Source organism: Geotrypetes seraphini, chromosome 1, assembly GCF_902459505.1.
Source record: "Geotrypetes seraphini chromosome 1, aGeoSer1.1, whole genome shotgun sequence".
Lineage (NCBI taxonomy): Eukaryota > Metazoa > Chordata > Amphibia > Gymnophiona > Dermophiidae > Geotrypetes > Geotrypetes seraphini.
Genome location: NC_047084.1, coordinates 260,366,202 through 260,384,911, shown reverse-complemented (window position 1 = coordinate 260,384,911; position 18,710 = coordinate 260,366,202). Strand labels below are relative to the sequence as shown.

The window sequence follows — 18,710 nt, the reverse complement described above, 5'->3', positions numbered from 1 at the left end:
CTGGGCTCAGAAGGGGAAGCTCGGGATAGGGTCTACACGACCGAATTATAGTCATTGGAGAGCACGAATGTTATCTCTAGTGCTAATGGAAGCTATGTCTGTTTCTGACTGGGATACGAAGCAAGGTAAGATTTTGCTTGTTGTTTGGAAGCCATTTTTAGAAACATTGACTCCAGCTGCTCGCAGTCATGTTCTTTTAGGAAAACCTTAATTTCTTTTATATTTTTTTATTATGCAGTTCTGGAAGGGGATATTTATTATTTTGGAAATTGGGTGGGTAGGGATAGTGATTGGTAGATGAAATTTCAATTGTTTAAATCTGATCTTTGATGTTTGTATTAACAATTTTCTTTTATATCTATTTCTCATTGTATTTTGTTATAATCAATAAAAAATAATATACATTATGTATACCTTGAATTTCTATATGTGTACTTGAGCTGAAGTTAAGCTATAATGATTTTCTTATTATTGATGACTGAGATGTTAGAATGAATATTTTATTACCTTTCTGCCTTATCTTTATCTTTCTGTACAAGTGATACTTGATTTGTAAACTTGAAAATGATAAATAAATTAAAAAAATAATAATAATAATTTACATTAAATGTCAAGGATACTTTAGCATCTTGGTTCCCACTTCATTTGTGTTAGTGGGGTAGATGTGATTCTCTGAAAATGATGATAATCTCAAAAATTACTTATACACATGGAGGGGCATAATCAAAAAATACGTCTAAGTCCGTTTTGGTCCTAAGTCACTAGTCACCCAAAGTCGGCAGTGTCTAAAGTCCATTCTCGAAAAATATGTCCAAAAGATTTTTTTTTCCAAAAATCGTCTAACTGTACGTCCAACCGTCTTGATTGCCCAGACCACTAAGTCATTTATCTTTATACCCCATTCTCATCCAAAAATTTGTCCAAGTCAAAAACACCTAGAAAAAGACCTTTTGGGCATGGAAGGGGCCAGCAAAGTGATGGACTGGACACCCAGACATGCAACAGAGTAGTGGGACACCTTACAGGGCACTACTGCAAACCTCACAAAAAGGGTGCTACATAAACATCTCACCATAACTCCCTTATAGATCATGGTGAGCCACCCCAAACACCCCCAAAACCTACTATGCCCACCTATCTACAACCCCAATAGCCCTTATGGCTGCAGGTGGCACCTATATGGCAGTACAGTAGGGTTGGGGGGGTTGAGGGGTGCACATGTTCCACCATAAATGCAGTGGTTAGAGTGGCTTATGGACCTGGGGCCTCCTCGCTATGGTTCACTAACTCACCCCCAAACTACTTAAGCCACCTATGTGCAGCTCAACTAAGCTTTCCTATGCCAGGTGCTGATGTTCTGGAGGCAGATATGTACGTTTTTCTTATGATTTTTATGGTGTGTAGGGGGCGGGTCAGTGATTACTGGGGCAGTGTGTGGGGGTCTGTACCTTGTGTCTGCAGTGCTTATCTGGTCACTTTGGATACCTTTTTGCCACTTAGATCTGTTTTTACATGGCCTAAGACAACAAACAGATTCCATTCAGGCAGCCTCGTTAAACTTTTGGTTATACTTGCAGTATAACTAACCCCCTCTTTTACAAAGGTGCGCTATGCTTTTTATCGCACACTAAACATGTGCTAAACGCTAACGCGTGCATGTTATCCTATGGACATGTTAGCACATGTGTTGATTTAGCACACGCTAAATGCATACTAAAACAGCGCACCTTTGTAAAAGAGGGCCTAAGTCTAGGTCGGCCCACGTCTCGCCCAAATCCCGCCCTCACCACTCCTCCTAAAACGCCCCTTTTAGCTCTGGGCGTACAGCAGCACTGAAAAGGCCTAAGCTGGTTTTAGGTACGTCTAAAACCCGTTTTGATTATTGACACTTGGACAATTTGTCTTTTAGATCGTCCAAGTGCCGATTTAGGCGGGTTTTTAGACTTTTTAAAATTATTATTATGAGCCCCTTAGTATGTTTCCTACATTATTTTCTTCTTATTTTATAAATCTTTAGAAAAAAATGCAGTTGATATTTTATGGTGTCATAAATCTCCTAGAATATCCATTGCTAAATTGAAAGTTCCTAGATGTTTAAGGGGTGTTTCTTTTCCTAAATTTTTTTTTTTTTTTTTGCATTATAAGGCTTTCCTACTTAAGTAGGCTTCTGAATGGCTCTGACCTATCTAATATGCCCGGATCAATCTGTCATTGTACGCCCCATCCCAATTTCTAGAATTATTGGTACATCACCTCCTAAGAGTTTTAGAACTAATCCTATATTAAACATTCCCCTCAGCTCCTTTGACTAAGGTGCGCTAGCGTTTTTAGTGCACACAGGAAATTACCGCGTGCTACACCGTGAGCTACGCTTCTAGAACTAACGCCAGCTCAATACTGGCATTAAGGTCTAGCACGCGTGGCAATTTAGCACCCGCTATTCCGCGCGGTAAGGCCCTAACGCACCTTAGTAAAAGGAGCCCAAAGTCTTTCCAATTTTTTGTAATAAGTCTTTATTCTGTCCCATAACAAAACACCAGATGATTTGGTCTTTTTGGATCCAGAATGGAATATAGGATGCTTCAGCTTTTTATGACCTATCCTCAGGTACTTGGAGAACTTTTGCTGAAATGCAGTTATCATTTAAAAGATTCCAAATTCTTTAGATGGCTTCAACTTAAATCTGCCTTTCGTAAGTTAAGTCTTAATACTGGTGATTTAACTAGTACTCCTGATGTTGGCCCTCTTTTACTGTTTGTATTGATATACATAAATGTTGGGAATCTGATTTGCAACTAAACATTTGATAGTGAATGGGGGACTTTAAGAAAGATGATCTTTAAAACATCCAGGGCACAGTAATTTATTTAAACTGGTTTGGGGCCCATTGATATCTTATATTACTTCACTATATGATATTGATTATGAGTCAATTTTTGTTTATTGTTGTACACATCCAGGGAAGGGGGGAGGGTTATTTCTGTCCTAATTTTGACCTTTGAATATTTACACCTGGGGTGGGTGGGAGGAGGGTAGGAGGATATTATTAATCTGAATAGGGTCAGGTTATTGGGAAAATCTATGTTTCTGTGTTTTATTGATTAAGCATTGGGTGGGGGGGATAAAATGGTTGGTTAAGTATATTTGTAAGTTGAACGTGCTTTTATTGATTTAATATATGTTATATATTTGTGTCTTGCACTATTGACATTTGGAAAATCAATAAAGAATTTAAAATAATAAAATAAAACATCCAGATCTGCTTTATTAACTCAGCCCATGTTTTGTTTTGGGTTTTTTCTTAGATCTATTTGGACTCCTTTCAAGTCTTACTGTGTTAATCCTGCTCTATCTATAAACTGTTGAATATGCAGTTCACATATTGGTACCTTTAAACATTTGATCTTTGATTGTTTATCTATTAAGGATTATTGGTGTGGAGGGGCATAATCAAAAGGGACGTCTAAGTCCGTTTACGTCCATCTCGCAAGTCGTCCAAAGTTAAAAAGAGCCTAAGACACATTTTCGAAAGAGACGTCCAACTTTTTTTTACTTTCAAAAATCATCTAATTATACGTCTTGACAATCTGATCATCCAAGCTGCTAAATCGTCCATCTTTATACCACATTTCCGTCCAACTTTCTGTCTAAGTCCAAAATGCCTAGAACAAGTCCTGTTGGATATGGGAGGGGGTCTGAAAAGTGATGGACTGGACAACCAGACATGGCACCTAAATAGTAGGGTACCTTACAGGGCACTGCTGTGAACTTCACAAAAAGGGTGCCATGGCTTCTCCTCACTACAGCTCCCTTATAGGTGATGGTGAGCCCCCCAAACCACTTCCAGAATCCCCTAGACCCACTTATCTACCACCCCAATAGCCACTTATATGCCAGTCAAAAAAGGTTTTGGGGGCGTATAGGGCAGTGCACATGTTTAAGTATCAATGCAGTGATTACAGGGGCTTATGGACATGGGTCCTCTTCTCTATGGGTCCCTAACCCACCCCCAAGATGACTTAAGCTGCCTCTGAGCTGGATGACTAGGTTTTCCTATGCCAGGCAGCCAGGTGATGATGGTCTGGAGGCTGAAATTTAAAGTTCTGAATAAAATTTTTATGGGGGGGTCAGTGATCACTGGGGTAGTGTGTGGGGGTCTGTGTTATGTATTTTCAGTGCTTATCTAGTGAGTTTAGGTGGGTGTTTGTGACTTAGACCATGTTTTACATGGTCTGTGTCACAACGTCCAAGTTCCGTCTAGGTTCTGTTGTTAAACTTTCGGTAATACATGCTGTATGACTAAATCTAAGCCAGCCCATGTCCCGCCCAACTCCCACTCTCAACACGCCTCCCGAAACGCCCAGTTTAGCTTTGGACGTTGAGCGGCACTATGAAGGCCTAGGTCATTTAGAAATATGTCCAAAACCCGTTTTTATTTTCGGCGCTTGGACGTTTTTGAGAAATGTTCATCCAAGTGCCGACGTAGGCCGGTTTTTGGACGTTTTTCTCTTTCGATCATGAGCCCCAAAGTGTTTAGGAAGCTTTAATAAAATATGCAATATTTCAGTGGATCCGCATTATGAATTTATTTTCTTGAAATCAATCATTATGTTTTCAACTTAGTAAAGCTGACTTTTTGCTTATAGATCTATTGCTGTCTTTAGCTTTACAAGTTATATTAATGTCTTGGAAAAATCTAAATTTAACCCCCGTCCCTCCTTTTACAAAGATGCGCTAGTGGCTGCCATGTGGTAAAAGCCCCAAAGCCTTTTAAATGCCTATGGAGTAAAAAAAAAAGGAGGGGGTTAATTAATTATAATATATAGTGGAATGTGGTTTGTATTACATATAGATATGAAAAAAATACTTAGTTAAGAAGTCAAAGCTTAATTTTAAATCTTTGATAAAATGGAATGCTTTGAGAATATATTTAAATACTTCCTTATAATTAACATAAGTTGTTTTTGTTACTTGAATTCACTATATTATATTTTACTATGTTATTTGGATAACACAAGTATTTGACTCTTATTCTTTGTTCACTTGTTTGCATATTTTATGTATTTTTTAGGTTGATTAATAAAAATACTGAGACTAAACCTTTTAAAAGCAGTTTGCATAGGATTATTTTGTGCTAAACATGTATTACTATGCATTAGTTTGAATTTTATTTTAAATGATAATTACTATTTAACCTTTTAATGCACTCCTTTACAATTTGCTATTCTGGCATTTGTCTTTTTTTTTTTCTTCTCCCGTACCTGTGAAGGAGTCATTCAAGTCTTGAACTGAGAGAAAAGACAGTAATTAATTAATCAGGAACCTACTTAAAAATACATCATTCTGTGCTGTTAAAGACTTTAGAAACAGCTAATCATTAAAACTCATCCATTAAAGTAGGAATTGCAATTTTGCTTATCACAAATGTTTGAAAGAAGCATTTCCCATAAAAATTATCATGATTTTGTTTTTCGTCACTCTTGTGAAACACCGAGAATTATGCCAGCCAGGCACAAAGATTCTATTTTAAGTGGACAGGGCGAATTCCACTTAGTGAAGTACGAATATAAAATCAATAAACCCCCCAAAGTTAATGGCCCTTTAGTTTCCTCCTAAATGGCTTTCCTCGCAGGCACAAAATGAAAGAAACCCGTAGGAAGTTTATGTGTCTCTGCAGAAGGGAAAGTAATGAAATAACATGATCATAGGCCAAATTTCAACACAGAAATAAAAAGCAAGTACTGAAAAACGCCATGGAAGTTGTCGATAAACAGGCGTATTTTGCTATCCGATCAAAACAACCCCAGAAGGGCATTAAAATCAGCCAGTTATTATTGTAGCATTATTAGGCAACATAAATCCTTCCCTGATGTCATTACATTGATGAATGTGACTACAACAGCTTAGCCTGATGGCACTCAGGAGGCAAATTCTCAGAGTAACCCTTGCTTCATCAGGATTGCATTAGATGCCCAAACATATCCAGAGAAACGAAAATAACTTCCTTCTGACCTTAATAAAACAATACTTCTTTCAACAGCAACACTTATTAATTGTACCTAAACCTGATACTTAAGGAAAAAAAAAAATATCAATATCTTGAAACTTACCTTGTGAAACGATTTGTTCTGAAACGGAGGCTGGAGTCCTGCCCCACTTACTCTCTTTTATTAGATCCATGTATATAAAACATTCATGCAAAATCTATACTTGATAAGTCTCACAGGTGCATTGCACAGAGCACTGCATTGATTTTTCTTGCGTTCGTTCGGTCTTTCTTTTCTTTTTTTCATGTACATTATCTTTTAAAGCTGATCTTTTTACGTCTTTAAGTATACAGGCTTTTCTGTTTCCTGTGGAGCTAGCCTCACAGCTCAATAATTATATGTACAGTACTTCTAACACTGTCTATTTGTTTTGATAGCCTACTAAATAGATACACACAGACACACAAGTACATAGGTCGAGAAAATGTATGTATAGTTTTTAAATGTCTCCTTCTCGAGCATCACAATTGGGTTTAAGGTGGTATGTTTTTATTTTCTTGCATAACAATTGCAGAATACAAGGGGGGCGCTGAAAAGTTCTCAGCCCAGCCAACCAGCTTTCTAAATTCTGAGCTTATTTTGTCACTGTAGCTGAAGAGTGTTTCGTTAAATGCCAATTTGTAGAAACTAAATTCTACGCTTTTTGCTTTTTTTTTAACATTGTTTCAGATCATTGCTTGAACCAAATCCGTGCTCCACGGAATCGAATTTGTATTTTCATACTACAGAATTCTAAAAAAGATAGTCTTTCAGTAAAAAAAAAAAAAGGATATGCGATTCCCAGCTTTTTTTTTGTTGTTGTTGTTGTTGTAAATTCTCAAAATCCTAACAAGTTTTCTTGACATCAGTGAAACAGCATTACATTTCTGAGGGTAATACTGGACCAGGGCCTAACCATGAAAGACCAGGTGGACTAAGGTTTTTTTACTCTCTAGAAGCTTCGGTCCATTAGAGCATATTTTGATGCTTCATCATTCAGAATTTTGGTACAACTTGATTACTGTAATATCATCCATCTGGCAGTTTCCCAGAATAATATGCAGCGATTACAACTGGTGCAAAATGCAGCAGTCAGGCTGATTTTTGGGTTGAAGAAATCCGATCATGTAACTCCTTCCTACCGACTCCTGCACTGGTTGCCAATGGAAGCACGTGTGAAGTTTAAGTTTGGATGTTTTTGCTTTAAGGTACTATCCAGTTTAGCCCTTAAATATATACCTGACCTCTTCTCTTTCTCAACCAAGCTCACACTTGAAATTTGTTCCTCCACCGGTTAGAGGATGTACATTTAAAAGACATCATCAACATCTTTTCTCTTATCAAGCAGCATTATGGGGTAAAGATCTAGAACAGTTACTTATGCATGCTAATAACTCTGGGAGATTTAGGAGACACCTAAAAACATATCTGTTCCTGAAGTACTTAGGCAGCTGATCTGCACAATCTTTCCCACAACTGATCTCTAGAACTGTTACTCACTAATCTCTAACTTTGTTAGTTCCACTCAATTTCTAGCATTTTTAATCCTTGTGAACCGCATAGAACTTCACGGTCCTGCGGAATATAAACTGTTATTATTATTATTATAACATGTTTAGTGATTACAGAGAAAATGCAGATAGGCCACTACCGGACAGGTGGACAAAAGGCTAATTCTATGAGCCGTTGCCCGAAATTAGATGAAGTTCTGGAGGTTAAAAAAAAAGAAAAAAGAACGATAGACCTTAAAGCAGTTTAAGGTGCAATTTATATGCACAAAACTCGAACTGATAGCAGCATTTGTGAATGCTATCTACTAACGAAAGATACAGACACAATTCTTATATAGTATTTGCCCTAAGCCATCTTGATTCTTCAGAGGTCCTGCTTGTAAATTATGATTTAGAAAATATTTTTTAAGCACACATTTTCTAAAGGCTATTTTAAGCAAAAGCCATGACATTTTTTGCCGTTCGAGCTCTGTTACTACTTACAGCACAAGAACATAAAGATCAGATGCTTATTAATATTTTGGGCCAATCACACTAAACATTTTCTCTAATACCGTATAATTCCAACTGCTTCTAGTCCGCTTTTTCCAGGACAGTTAGGAGGGAGGATAACAGTACAACCATAACAAGAAGTACTTTGCTTTTAGACCTACCCAGTAAGCATTTTTATCACACACTCAGTCACGAGTAGTATAAGCACATCAGACCCTAAAGGCAAGTTTTAATACTTGCTATCATGCCTGTATCTTCCGCTCTTCAACCTGCGAGAGCTACATTGCATCATAGCTCACAGAGTCAGTCATCTTTAGCAAAAAAAAAATCTGGTTCTGGTTCTTGCCAGAGTCAAACAGCTGTGGAATTTGAATTCATTATGAACCCGGTTCATTTGTTCTGCTGGTGAAGCTGTCCTAGCCCTAACCTGTCCCGTGCCGTGTAAGCCTCAGTCAGTTTATCATTCAGTTGAAACAATAAGGCCCCGGAGAAAATTAGCTGGGCATAACTCACTCTTAGGGCCGGATTTACTAACCTGCCTGATCGGGCCAGATGCGGGCAGGTCTGACGAATTCACAAAAAACAAATATGCAGATGAGGGCGATCGGTTTGCTTAGTGAATCTAGCCCTTAAATCAGATGGAAGAGAAGTGGAGGGGGGAAAAAAACACCCAAGCGCAACAAGCAAGAAAATTCAATAAAACAAGCGCAGATGATCCTTAGTTCTGAAGAAGGAAAGGGAAATCCAGAGGTTAAGTAGAGACTGTGATATCCTACCAGAAAATCCATTGGGCAGACTGCAAAAAAAACCTTGCAATCTATGTGGCATTGCCACCTATATTTCTGTGATCTAAACATGTTAATCAAGGCACAGCCTAATCTATTACGTAGAAACTATGGGGCTCATAATCAAAAAAACAAAAATGTCTTAAAAATGGCCTAAATGGGTACTTGGACAATCAAAAAGCCTGATTGTCCAAGTACCCATTGGCCTATTTGCCTTAATCCCTTCCTGTGGGCGTGGCCTTAGGCATATGGGCTGGGTTGGGCCCATGTGCCTAAGGCCCGCCCACAGGAGGGGCCTAAAGCAACCTGGCCAATTCCGGTTGGCCCAGGTGCCTAAGGCCCCACCTGTGGATGGGGCTTGAGGCACCTGGGCCAATCAGGCCCTAAGGCCCATCCAACTTTTTGTAAGGTAAAGAGGGGGTTCAGGGGTGGGGGGTGGAGTCATAGGGTTGGCAGGAGGTGTCATGGGGTCAGCGGGCTGATCAGGGGTTTGGGGGTGGTTGGGGGGGCTGCGTCGGGACAGGAGGGCTTGGTATCCCTCCTGTCCGTATCTTAGTGGGGATGGGGGAAGGGGGGTCACTGGGGCAGGAGGGGTTGGGTTCCCACCTGCCCGGATCGAGTTGGAGTAGGGGGTTCGCAGGGCAGGAGGAGTTGGGCTCCCTCCTGCCCCGATTGTGTTGGGGGTGTCGCTAGTCACCAGGGCGTGAGGGCTTGAGCACCCTCCTGCCCCGATCGTGTCATGGGTGCGAGTGGGGTGGTCGACGGGGCAGGAGGGTCTGGGATCCTTCTGCCCCGATCGTGTCGGGGGGTCTTGGGTCGCTGAGGCAGAAGGGGTTGAGCTCCCTCCTGTCCAATCTTGTTGGGGGTGAGGAGTGGGATAATGGATAGCATGCCGTGATAGTGATCCAAAGTGCCATGGTTGACGGCACTTCTGGATCGTTATCGCAGCAGGGGAGATAAGCCATCTTTCCTGCTGTGATCGTTGCTGGGGGGGGGGGAGTGGATTCTGTAACCGGTGTTCTTTTTGACAGATACTGGTTACAGAATCCAGCTTTTAGGCGAAGGACTGGCTCCTCCACGCATTTTCTGACTGACAAATTTAGTGCTTCTGTAGATACAAATCAAGCTAGCATTTCTTTACATAATGAATATGCTGCTGTCCAGTTGACAACAGTGGCCCTACAGATCAGGGAAGCCAAGAAACAAGAAGTTGAAAACATCTAATTACAAATGAAGTAATTGTTGGACTATAATGGACTTCTGATTTTATGGTTTCAAGATAAATATTGATTAAACAACCGCATGCAAGTAAATAAATAATACATACTTGATTTTATTGGATAAATACCGGAAAACTCTCAAATTTTTCTCACTCTAGAAAAAGTAACACCTACACCCTCAGATCCACCTCTCCACACCAGATATCTCTACAGGAATCCAGGCCCAAGTTTCAACTTCCTTGTCCAACATTGTCACCCGAACATCTCACCACCACCTAAAACTGAATATGGCTCCTTATCTTTTCACCTAAATCCACCTTCATCCTCCCTCCATTACTTTGTTTCTGTGGACAATACTCTTCCCCTCCTTGTCTTGTCAGCTCACAACTTCATGGCCATCTTTGACTCCTCTCTCTCCTTTGCTCAGATCCAACAAACCGCTAAAGCATGTCACTTCTTCGTTTATAAAGAACATAAGAACATAAGAAGTTGCCACCACTGGGTCAGACCATTGGTCCATCGCGCCCAGCGGTCCGCTCTCGCGGCGGCCCGTCAGGTCCATGACCTGTAATGTGGTTCCTGTCCGTTTCTGTAACCTACCTCTTCTTTTTTATCTGTAACCCTCAATCCCCTTTTCTTTTAGGAACTTGTCTAAACCTTCCTTGAAACCCTGCAATGTGCTCTGGGCTATCACAACCTCCGGAAGCGCGTTCCATGTGTCCACCACCCTCTGGGTAAAAATGAACCTCCTAGCATTCGTTCTAAACCTGTCCCCTCTCAATTTTTCCGAGTGACTCCTTGTGTTAGTGGTTCCCCCCAGTCTGAAAAATCTGTCCCTGTCCACTTTCTCTATGCCCCTCAGGATTTTGAAGGTTTCTATCATGTCTCCTCTAAGTCTCTGCTTTTCCAGGGAGAAGAGCCCCAGCATCTGACCTTTCCTTTCCGAGCACACTACCAAAACCCTTATCCCCACTCTCATCAGCTCTTGCATAGATTACTATAACTTGATTCTCTCAGGTCTTCCACTCAACCATCTCTCACCCCTTCCATCCATTCAAAATTCTGCTCCACGACTTCCATTCCATGAAAGCCGCCATACTCACATTACCCCTCTTCTCAAGTCACTTCATTGGTTCCCCATCCATTTCTGAATACAGTCCAAACTTCTCTTATTCACTCTGCAGCCCCCTCAATATCTCTCCTCCCTTATTTCTGCTATGCTCCTTCTCATGAACTCTGTTCATTGGGTAAGTCCCTCCTATTCGTACCCTTCTCCTCCGCTGCCAAATTCTGTTTTCTGTCTTCCTGTTGTATGCCTGTAACAGACTGCCAGACTCATTACATCAGGCAGTGGTGTAGCGAGGGTGAGATGTCCTCAGGGTGGTGGTACCCCTCCCCCATCCCTACATGCTCCTTCTCCGCCCCCCCCTGTTGCACTCACACACGCCGCTTCCCTTCCCCCACACCTCTATAACATTCCTGGCGTGAGCAGCAACCCCCAACCTGCTTTTGCACCTGCGTGGGCTCTCCCTCTGATGTCACTTCTTATGCGCGGGTCCAGGAAGTGACATCAGAAGAAGAGCTGTCACAGCTGTGACAACAGGTTTGGATTGCTGCTCGCACCAGGAACGTTACAGAGGTATGGGGGAATAGAAGCAGCATGCACACGTAGCAGTTGGGGGGGGGGAAAGGAAGGAGCGGGGGGACACAGAGGACAGATACCACACCCCCTAGAAAGATTTTGCCCAGGGCGGACCCCCTCTCTCTTTACTATGCCACTGATAGAAGCCCATTTCTTAGAAGCTACCTTCAACTCCTAACACACTCTCCATAAGCTACCGATGTTCATCCTATCATTCCCAACCCTTTTATGTTCTGTCTGTCCAAATTAGATTGTAAACTCTTCTGAGCTGGGACATCACTGAGTATGCCTTTCAGCACTATAGAAATTGTAAACAGTAGAAGTAGTAGTACACTATGAATACCTGACTAGAAGCCCTAGCTGTAAACAGCATGTAATCCTGGTGAGATGAAGGTCCTTCCTTTCCATGTATACAGTTCATTGGAGTTAATAAGGGAGGGTAACATAAGCAGGTGGCTTTCCTATCCTTTTCTAGTCTTTTCTCACCCTTCTTTACACACACAAGAATACACATTCATACGCTTTTAAATAGTAGAGCGAGGGCAATCCCTTGTAGCTTTTCAGAGAGGTAGCAGCAGACTATGCAAATATGAGGCAAAAATGAGGGTGGTACTGTATAAAGTTCTGGTTTAGCTTGTACATATTTTAATCATGAGGAATGAAAATTTTAGCCTCCTTTCATTGGACCCATCTTTTCATTGCCCTCTTTTTTATATTATATGCTGGTAATGGGCACGCATAAGATGCGCCTTCAACACAGGTGCTCCCAACACACATATAACACACGTGTATGTCCCTGCTATTGTAAAAACTGCATTTATGGTGTCAATGTTATAAATATTATATTAATTACGACACTTAAGTGACTGGCCTTGACCAATTGTTTTTTTCAGATCACTAACAGTAATTGCTTTTTTGTGTGCATTGCGAAGCAACCTCAGAGCATCAATCACTTGGTTAATTTACATGGCATTTCAATATAAATGATATTATTTGCATGGCTGGATTAGAGAATGAGCGAGTGAGCAGAAAACCATGCAATGAGCTGTTTTCTGCAATGGGTCTACAAATCCGATTGTTGCTAAACCAGTCATAACCAGTTTAGTGAGGATCACTAGATGATCGCTGAGTTTAGTGCATCTGGGTCTGGATATGGTTCAATCAATGATCTGAAACAATGTTTAAAAAAAAAACAAAAACATAAATTTTGGTTTCTGCAAAAGAAATGACAACACTCTTCAGCTACAGTGGCAAAATAACCTCAGAATTTAGGAAGATGGTTGGTTGGCCTGAGAACTTTACAGCTCCCCCTGGTATAAGACGAAAGTCAAACTGTGGACCCAGCATTGGCCATGTTTCAGCTTTGAAGACTTCCTCAGGAGTCCTATATTATGATAAAATGTGCAATGCAGACGATTAGAAAGGTGCCAACCATGGAGTTCAAAGTCCAGTGTACAACAATTGAAAATTCACTAACAGCATAGTACATATTAGCATGATTCTGCATTATTAGTTTATAAATGCTGCCACCCCCTCCAATCTTACTACAGTAGCAAAGCTGTCTCTCAAAGCAGAGGCCCTGGGCTATGACTTCTGAATAAACACACTAAATCATAATATAAGCATTCAGAAAAGCCTTCAGAATTTAGTGAAAATCAGACAGGCCAATACACATTTGCCAGGATACCTTTTATATGTTACTAAAAATGAATTCATTATTTCCAATATTTTTATTCTCTTGACACCGAGTGCTTTTTTCATAGTATTATTTCCGAGTAGAATTTCAGCATGCATGCTTCACTCTATTCTTGGTAGCACTGATGTTATGTTCTCTTTTTATTAAGATACATAGTAGATTGACCTATTCAGACCATATATTAACAGGCTTAGGTTCAATTTACTGATGGTACATTTTATCCATAACTTTAAAAAGTCTAATACAATTTTAATTAGAGCTTGTATTGAAAAGTTTTTTTTACATTTCTAATTATTTTTCTTTAGGTCTTTATTTAGGGTCTGGCTCCTAACATCATTACACCCTTCACCCCATCTATTAAACATATTTTCATTTTTAGACAGGAGACCATCCATCCTAGGTTCAGACTTTGCGCATGGCTTTTAAGCCTAAATGGTATTCTTCATTGCGTCTCTGGGCCCTGCCTTCTTTTACTTATACCCAGTATCGTCCATCATCTTGTCTTTACCAGATTCAAGAAGCCATCATTGGCAACTATGCACAAGCATTGGCAAAATAATGCGCACAAGAGATCTGGCGATATTCTGAATTGTCTCAGGCAATATCTACATTTTTTTTTCTATACCACCGCCCTCACTCCACGCTGCAACAAAGCTCCGCCCCTCCCATTGCCCCGCCCCTTCTCCTTAGCGACCAATGGCCGCTCAGGTACCCCCCCCCCCTTCCTTCGCGCCTCCTGTTCTCTGTGCTCGCGTGGCACTCCAATCCCCCGCCGGATCGGGGTTCGTGCAGGCGGCCGAGGAGGACCATGAGCAAAGCGGCCGAGGAGGTGCGACGGGCGCCGGCCGCGCTCAAGTTCACAATCGAGAGCATCTTGAGGCGGAGCTCGGACGGCTTGCGGGCCAGGGAGAGGTCAGTGTGCGCCGGCCGAGCGCGCGGCTATTTGGAGGAGGAGGAGGAGGGCCAGCGCAGCCTGCGCCCCCACGCCAGGACACTGCACTCCAGCACGGGTATTCCACCAGCAGTTCCTCTGTTCTTGACCTTCCCCTGTTGCTTCGATCGCTGGTTCTATATTGTCCTGGTGCTCACCGCGCTGTTCCCATTTGCACGGGCAGTAGGAGAACTGGCTGTAGCTGAATAGTTGTGTTTCTCGGGGGGGGGGGGAGGGAGGGAGGGGAAGGGGGGTTGGGGAGTGTGTGTGTGGGGGGAGGGGATTATATTTCTGATGTTGGTTGGAGAGACCATCGTCTACAAAAAGACAGTGATTTAAATATCACGTTTCGATCTGAAATGGGGGGGGGGGATGGGGAATCAATACAATTTATTGATATTGCAGAGATATGATATATTGATGGGATGAGTTTTAAATGCTGAAGAGGAAAGGGAGGGTGGCGAGAAAGAAAAGGTTCATGCCCTTTACACGTTCAGTGCGACAATTAAGCTTTGATATTCAAATTATGCATAGTTTAAGAAAAAAATTATACGGCGACGATCGTGTCTTGTTGTTACATGATTAAAGTTGTTTTAAAAAATAAAATAAGCACCATCGACTATCATCTTTGTCATAGATGTAAATAAGCTCCCATTTTGGCATTAAACTGTTGTAATATTTCCGATACAGGAAATGGGAATTGCCTTGCATCTGCTGCCCCGGACCTAAACATCTCTGGCCAAGCTCACTCTCCAAATCAAAGCAAGCCGCTTTTACCAGCCAGCAGCCCAGACACCACTGAGGAAGGAGGATCTCCGGCCGGCCAGCTCGGCAAGAGAAACCCAATTGTGCCCAAAAAGAAGACACGCACCATTTTTTCCAAAAGCCAGATCTTCCAACTGGAGTCCACGTTCGACATGAAAAGGTACCTGAGCAGCGCCGAGAGGGCCTGCTTGGCAAATTCACTGCAACTGACAGAAACCCAGGTGAAAATCTGGTTCCAGAACAGGAGGAATAAACTGAAAAGACAAATGACCGCAGAGCTGGAGAGCCCTGTAGACCAGGCTAATGACATCACGGAACCAATGGTCTTGCCAGCTATCTACAAAAACAGTGCTTTCGTTAGTCAATGTTTGCTGCCTGTGTCTTTTCCTTTGCTGTATCCTGGAAGCAACATTCCCTATTTCTGCTTTCCAAACCCTAGCAAATACTTCAGACTTCTCGATGGGGATGTATAACATCATCTTTCTCCCCCCCCCCCCCCCCACCAGCAAAATAATCCTATTATAGTCAATGCCTGATTCATTTTTACTTCACTCCCACCTTTATTTATCTCAGTAGCATGCATCTTCTTCTTTTTAAAAAAAAAAAATCTATCTTTATACACGTTGCAACTGTTTTATAAATTGTTTTAAATAACTATGCAAAAGAATTGCTTTACAAAGGGATAAACTTTGGTAATCTTTGCATTTTTCACTGTTCAATAACATCATGGTCTGTGGTTTTTATTAGACACTTTTTTATTCTGAAATAATAAAAGTTATAGACCGACACATTGTCAAATCAAGTCTTATCTAAGGATAAATATTCTCAGATGATTTAAAACAATGATAGCAATCTATTTCTAACGCTATCCTTGTTTTTAATCGTCAAAAAGCATATAATATAGGGCTGCTTTGACACATCTACAGTACTTGTGGTTGAACTTTAAAGTCCAGCCCTTTTCTACTGGTGACTTCATATTGTGTCTTCATATTGTAAGTTAATTACATAGGTCAGTACCATTTTTCTTCTTCCCTGGTTAACACCACAGAAAGACGGTATATCGAATCCATTACCTGTTATGTCTGGGCTAATGAATCACCGCTGCTCCGTAAAGGCTTGTCGTTAATTAAATTCTATGTGCACATTTAAATAGTTATATGTTCCTGCCTGTTTTCTAACGTGCCCTCATTATTCTAGAAAACAGATTTTCTCCAAAACTAAACATTATTTACAACAGAAAATCAATATTAATTATGTTATAAACACTGGCTCTCAGAATGATTGCACTTGCAGACTACTGCAACCCTTTCATTTGTTTCTGTTTTCTGTGTTTTTAACTGAATTATTATGAGGTTAAAACAAATATTTTTAATACATGTTAAAAGGCGAATAATTTGTTTCCGATACATCTTTAATATGGGGAGAAAATAAAATGTTTAAAAACTAAAGCATTCTTAATTCACGACACAAAGTTAAACTGAGTTAAGCACTATAGTCCTTCGGTGTGGATCGCGATTTAAAACAGTTCGTAGAAGATTTAATTCTGAAATTAGAAACGCATTTGTTTTATATGCATTTATTAGGAAAGAGCACCCCATTCTTTGTTTTGTACAATACAAACGAATGAAGTTAGAATGGTCAGAATGCCCAAGGTAGATTCATTTACCAATACTTTTAGAATATAATCCATTCAACTTGAAATAAAGAAAAAAAGAGTATATTTTAATGCCCCTTGCCAGAAAAAGAGTGTGTCCTGATTTCTTTTAAAGCGAAATTCTAGCGCAGTAGCGGAAACAATAAGAGCCCTCAAAGCAACAGTCCAGGATCCAGATTCCGTGACAGACACTTGCTGTGTAAGACTGGAGACGGAGTCGTTGGAACAGAATCTCATTTATTCGGAAGGGTAAAACGTAAGGGATTGTTTTTGTTTTTTTTTTGGGGGGGGGTTACATGTGCGCAAAAGATCCCGAGGTTGAAGATAGTTTTGTATTCAAAGCATCAAGAGAAGTGCACCCAAATATGTTTATTTATTGATTTCTAAGATTTCTAACCTATGCACCCGAATGTAAGAGAGCAGCACTGTCCCTGATGGAGAATATTTTTTTTCTAACCTATTACAGACAATGTACAGTATTTCACTGCAAACCGTTTGTTATGCTATTTAGGCCGCAAAACTCTTTTTCTACTGTACATTCTTATGAGCCCCACTTCAGTGTACTGGTATTAATGCAGAATTATCTTAGAAAATATGATTTATACAGTCATTTTAAGAGTAAAGATGCACGACGTATTCTATATGGAAAAGAGCTTACTCGTTCACCACATTTTAAGAATAGAAGCTTTATTGAAACTAAAAACTGGAATAAGCAAAAAGTCAAAACTGTGTTTCAGATTGTCTTCAGTGTCTTATAAGAAAACCTTGTTCCGTTAAATGTTTACCACTAACACCCAGTTAAAATATTTAATTTAAACACAGGGTGGGGGGATTACCTGTTGGGGAGGGATAAGGGAATGTGGAGGTATTAGGGAGGGGGGAAGTAGTGATAAATTAAAATAAGTCCCCAGGCAGCACCAACTAGTCTGCCAGTCAGTTGGGAGGATAGAAAGTGATTTACATAACTGGACATTTACCTCAGCAAAACAAATGGCCTGTCCTAGCCCATGCAAATAAGACCCTATCTGGGAAACGATCTATTGCTTTGATCACTGAAGGAGAAGCAAGGGCACGGAGGGTCCTGTCCCAACACGGAAGCATTGTAAGACTGGAGGAAAAGGGAAGCTTGGCTGCAAAATTTCCGTTAACAGAAAGCACAGTCGGAGATAATTAAGGAAGCACAATGTGAAGTCAATATGTATTTGGTTTCAGGCTTGAAAGCAACACATGCACTTGTAACTTAAAATGCACAGTGAGCGGCAGAAATGCATTCTTCCTGACTTCTGAATCTCAGCTATAGATGTCCATTATAATGGCCATATAATTTAGATATACCAGACTTTAATATGGGGAAAACTCCTAGAGATGAGTTAGCATTCATTTGTGACAAATGTGAGAATGAAATAAAAATTTATTTTTCGTTTGTGTAAGTATGCATCAGTGCACTAACAATTCCGATCATTAACTGAAAGGTGAAATCAAGAGTATTACCGTATATATACATTCAAAATAAAAAAGGTCTGGTCATGCTATCAGTTTCACAGACCCAAGCACATTAGTAAAGGAAATAAGCTCCAACGGCAGAAACAGTTTATACTGCATGCCCTTATTCTTCTTGTTTTCGTTCGTTCTTTAAAAAAAAAAAAAAATACAGTTTTGGTTTTATTTAGCCTGCTACATAATTGGTTTGACAGAAAAAAAAACCTGACAAAAATTATCTCATTCCCAGTCACATATTTCTTGTTATGTAAATATACAGTAATTGTAAAACACAAAGCAGAACCGATGACATAATTTATATTTCTGTGGTGTGTTGGGTAAACGTGCTGGAGAAAAAATGACCAGGGAATGTGATTTGAGACTAGGAGTTTAAGGACATCTTAATGTAAATTAGCTGGCTTAGAAAAGACTGATAGATTTCAGTGTAGTGACTTTGTTCAGAGGCTTTCGGCACCTGAAAATGTGTTTTCAATGTCATCATTTCGTTC

General features: G+C 40.5%; 1 protein-coding gene across 1 annotated transcript; it reads left to right on the top strand.

Annotated features, from left to right (window-relative positions):
- Positions 1 to 14,116: 14,116 nt before the first annotated feature.
- Positions 14,117 to 15,854, top strand: LOC117354109 (homeobox protein HMX2-like). Its single transcript, XM_033931037.1, has 2 exons — positions 14,117 to 14,382; positions 14,994 to 15,854. The coding sequence occupies exons 1-2, from the start codon at positions 14,181 to 14,183 to the stop codon at positions 15,539 to 15,541; spliced, it is 750 nt and encodes a 249-aa protein (XP_033786928.1). The 5' UTR covers positions 14,117 to 14,180; the 3' UTR covers positions 15,542 to 15,854.
- Positions 15,855 to 18,710: the final 2,856 nt, after the last annotated feature.

Excerpts from the sequence above, each read along its gene's own strand:
- LOC117354109 (XM_033931037.1), top strand. The coding sequence starts at position 14,181 with ATGAGCAAAGCGGCCGAGGAGGTGCGACGGGCGCCGGCCGCGCTCAAG. Across the intron at positions 14,383-14,993 it reads GACACTGCACTCCAGCACGG|GAAATGGGAATTGCCTTGCA; the intron begins GTATTCCACCAG and ends TTTCCGATACAG.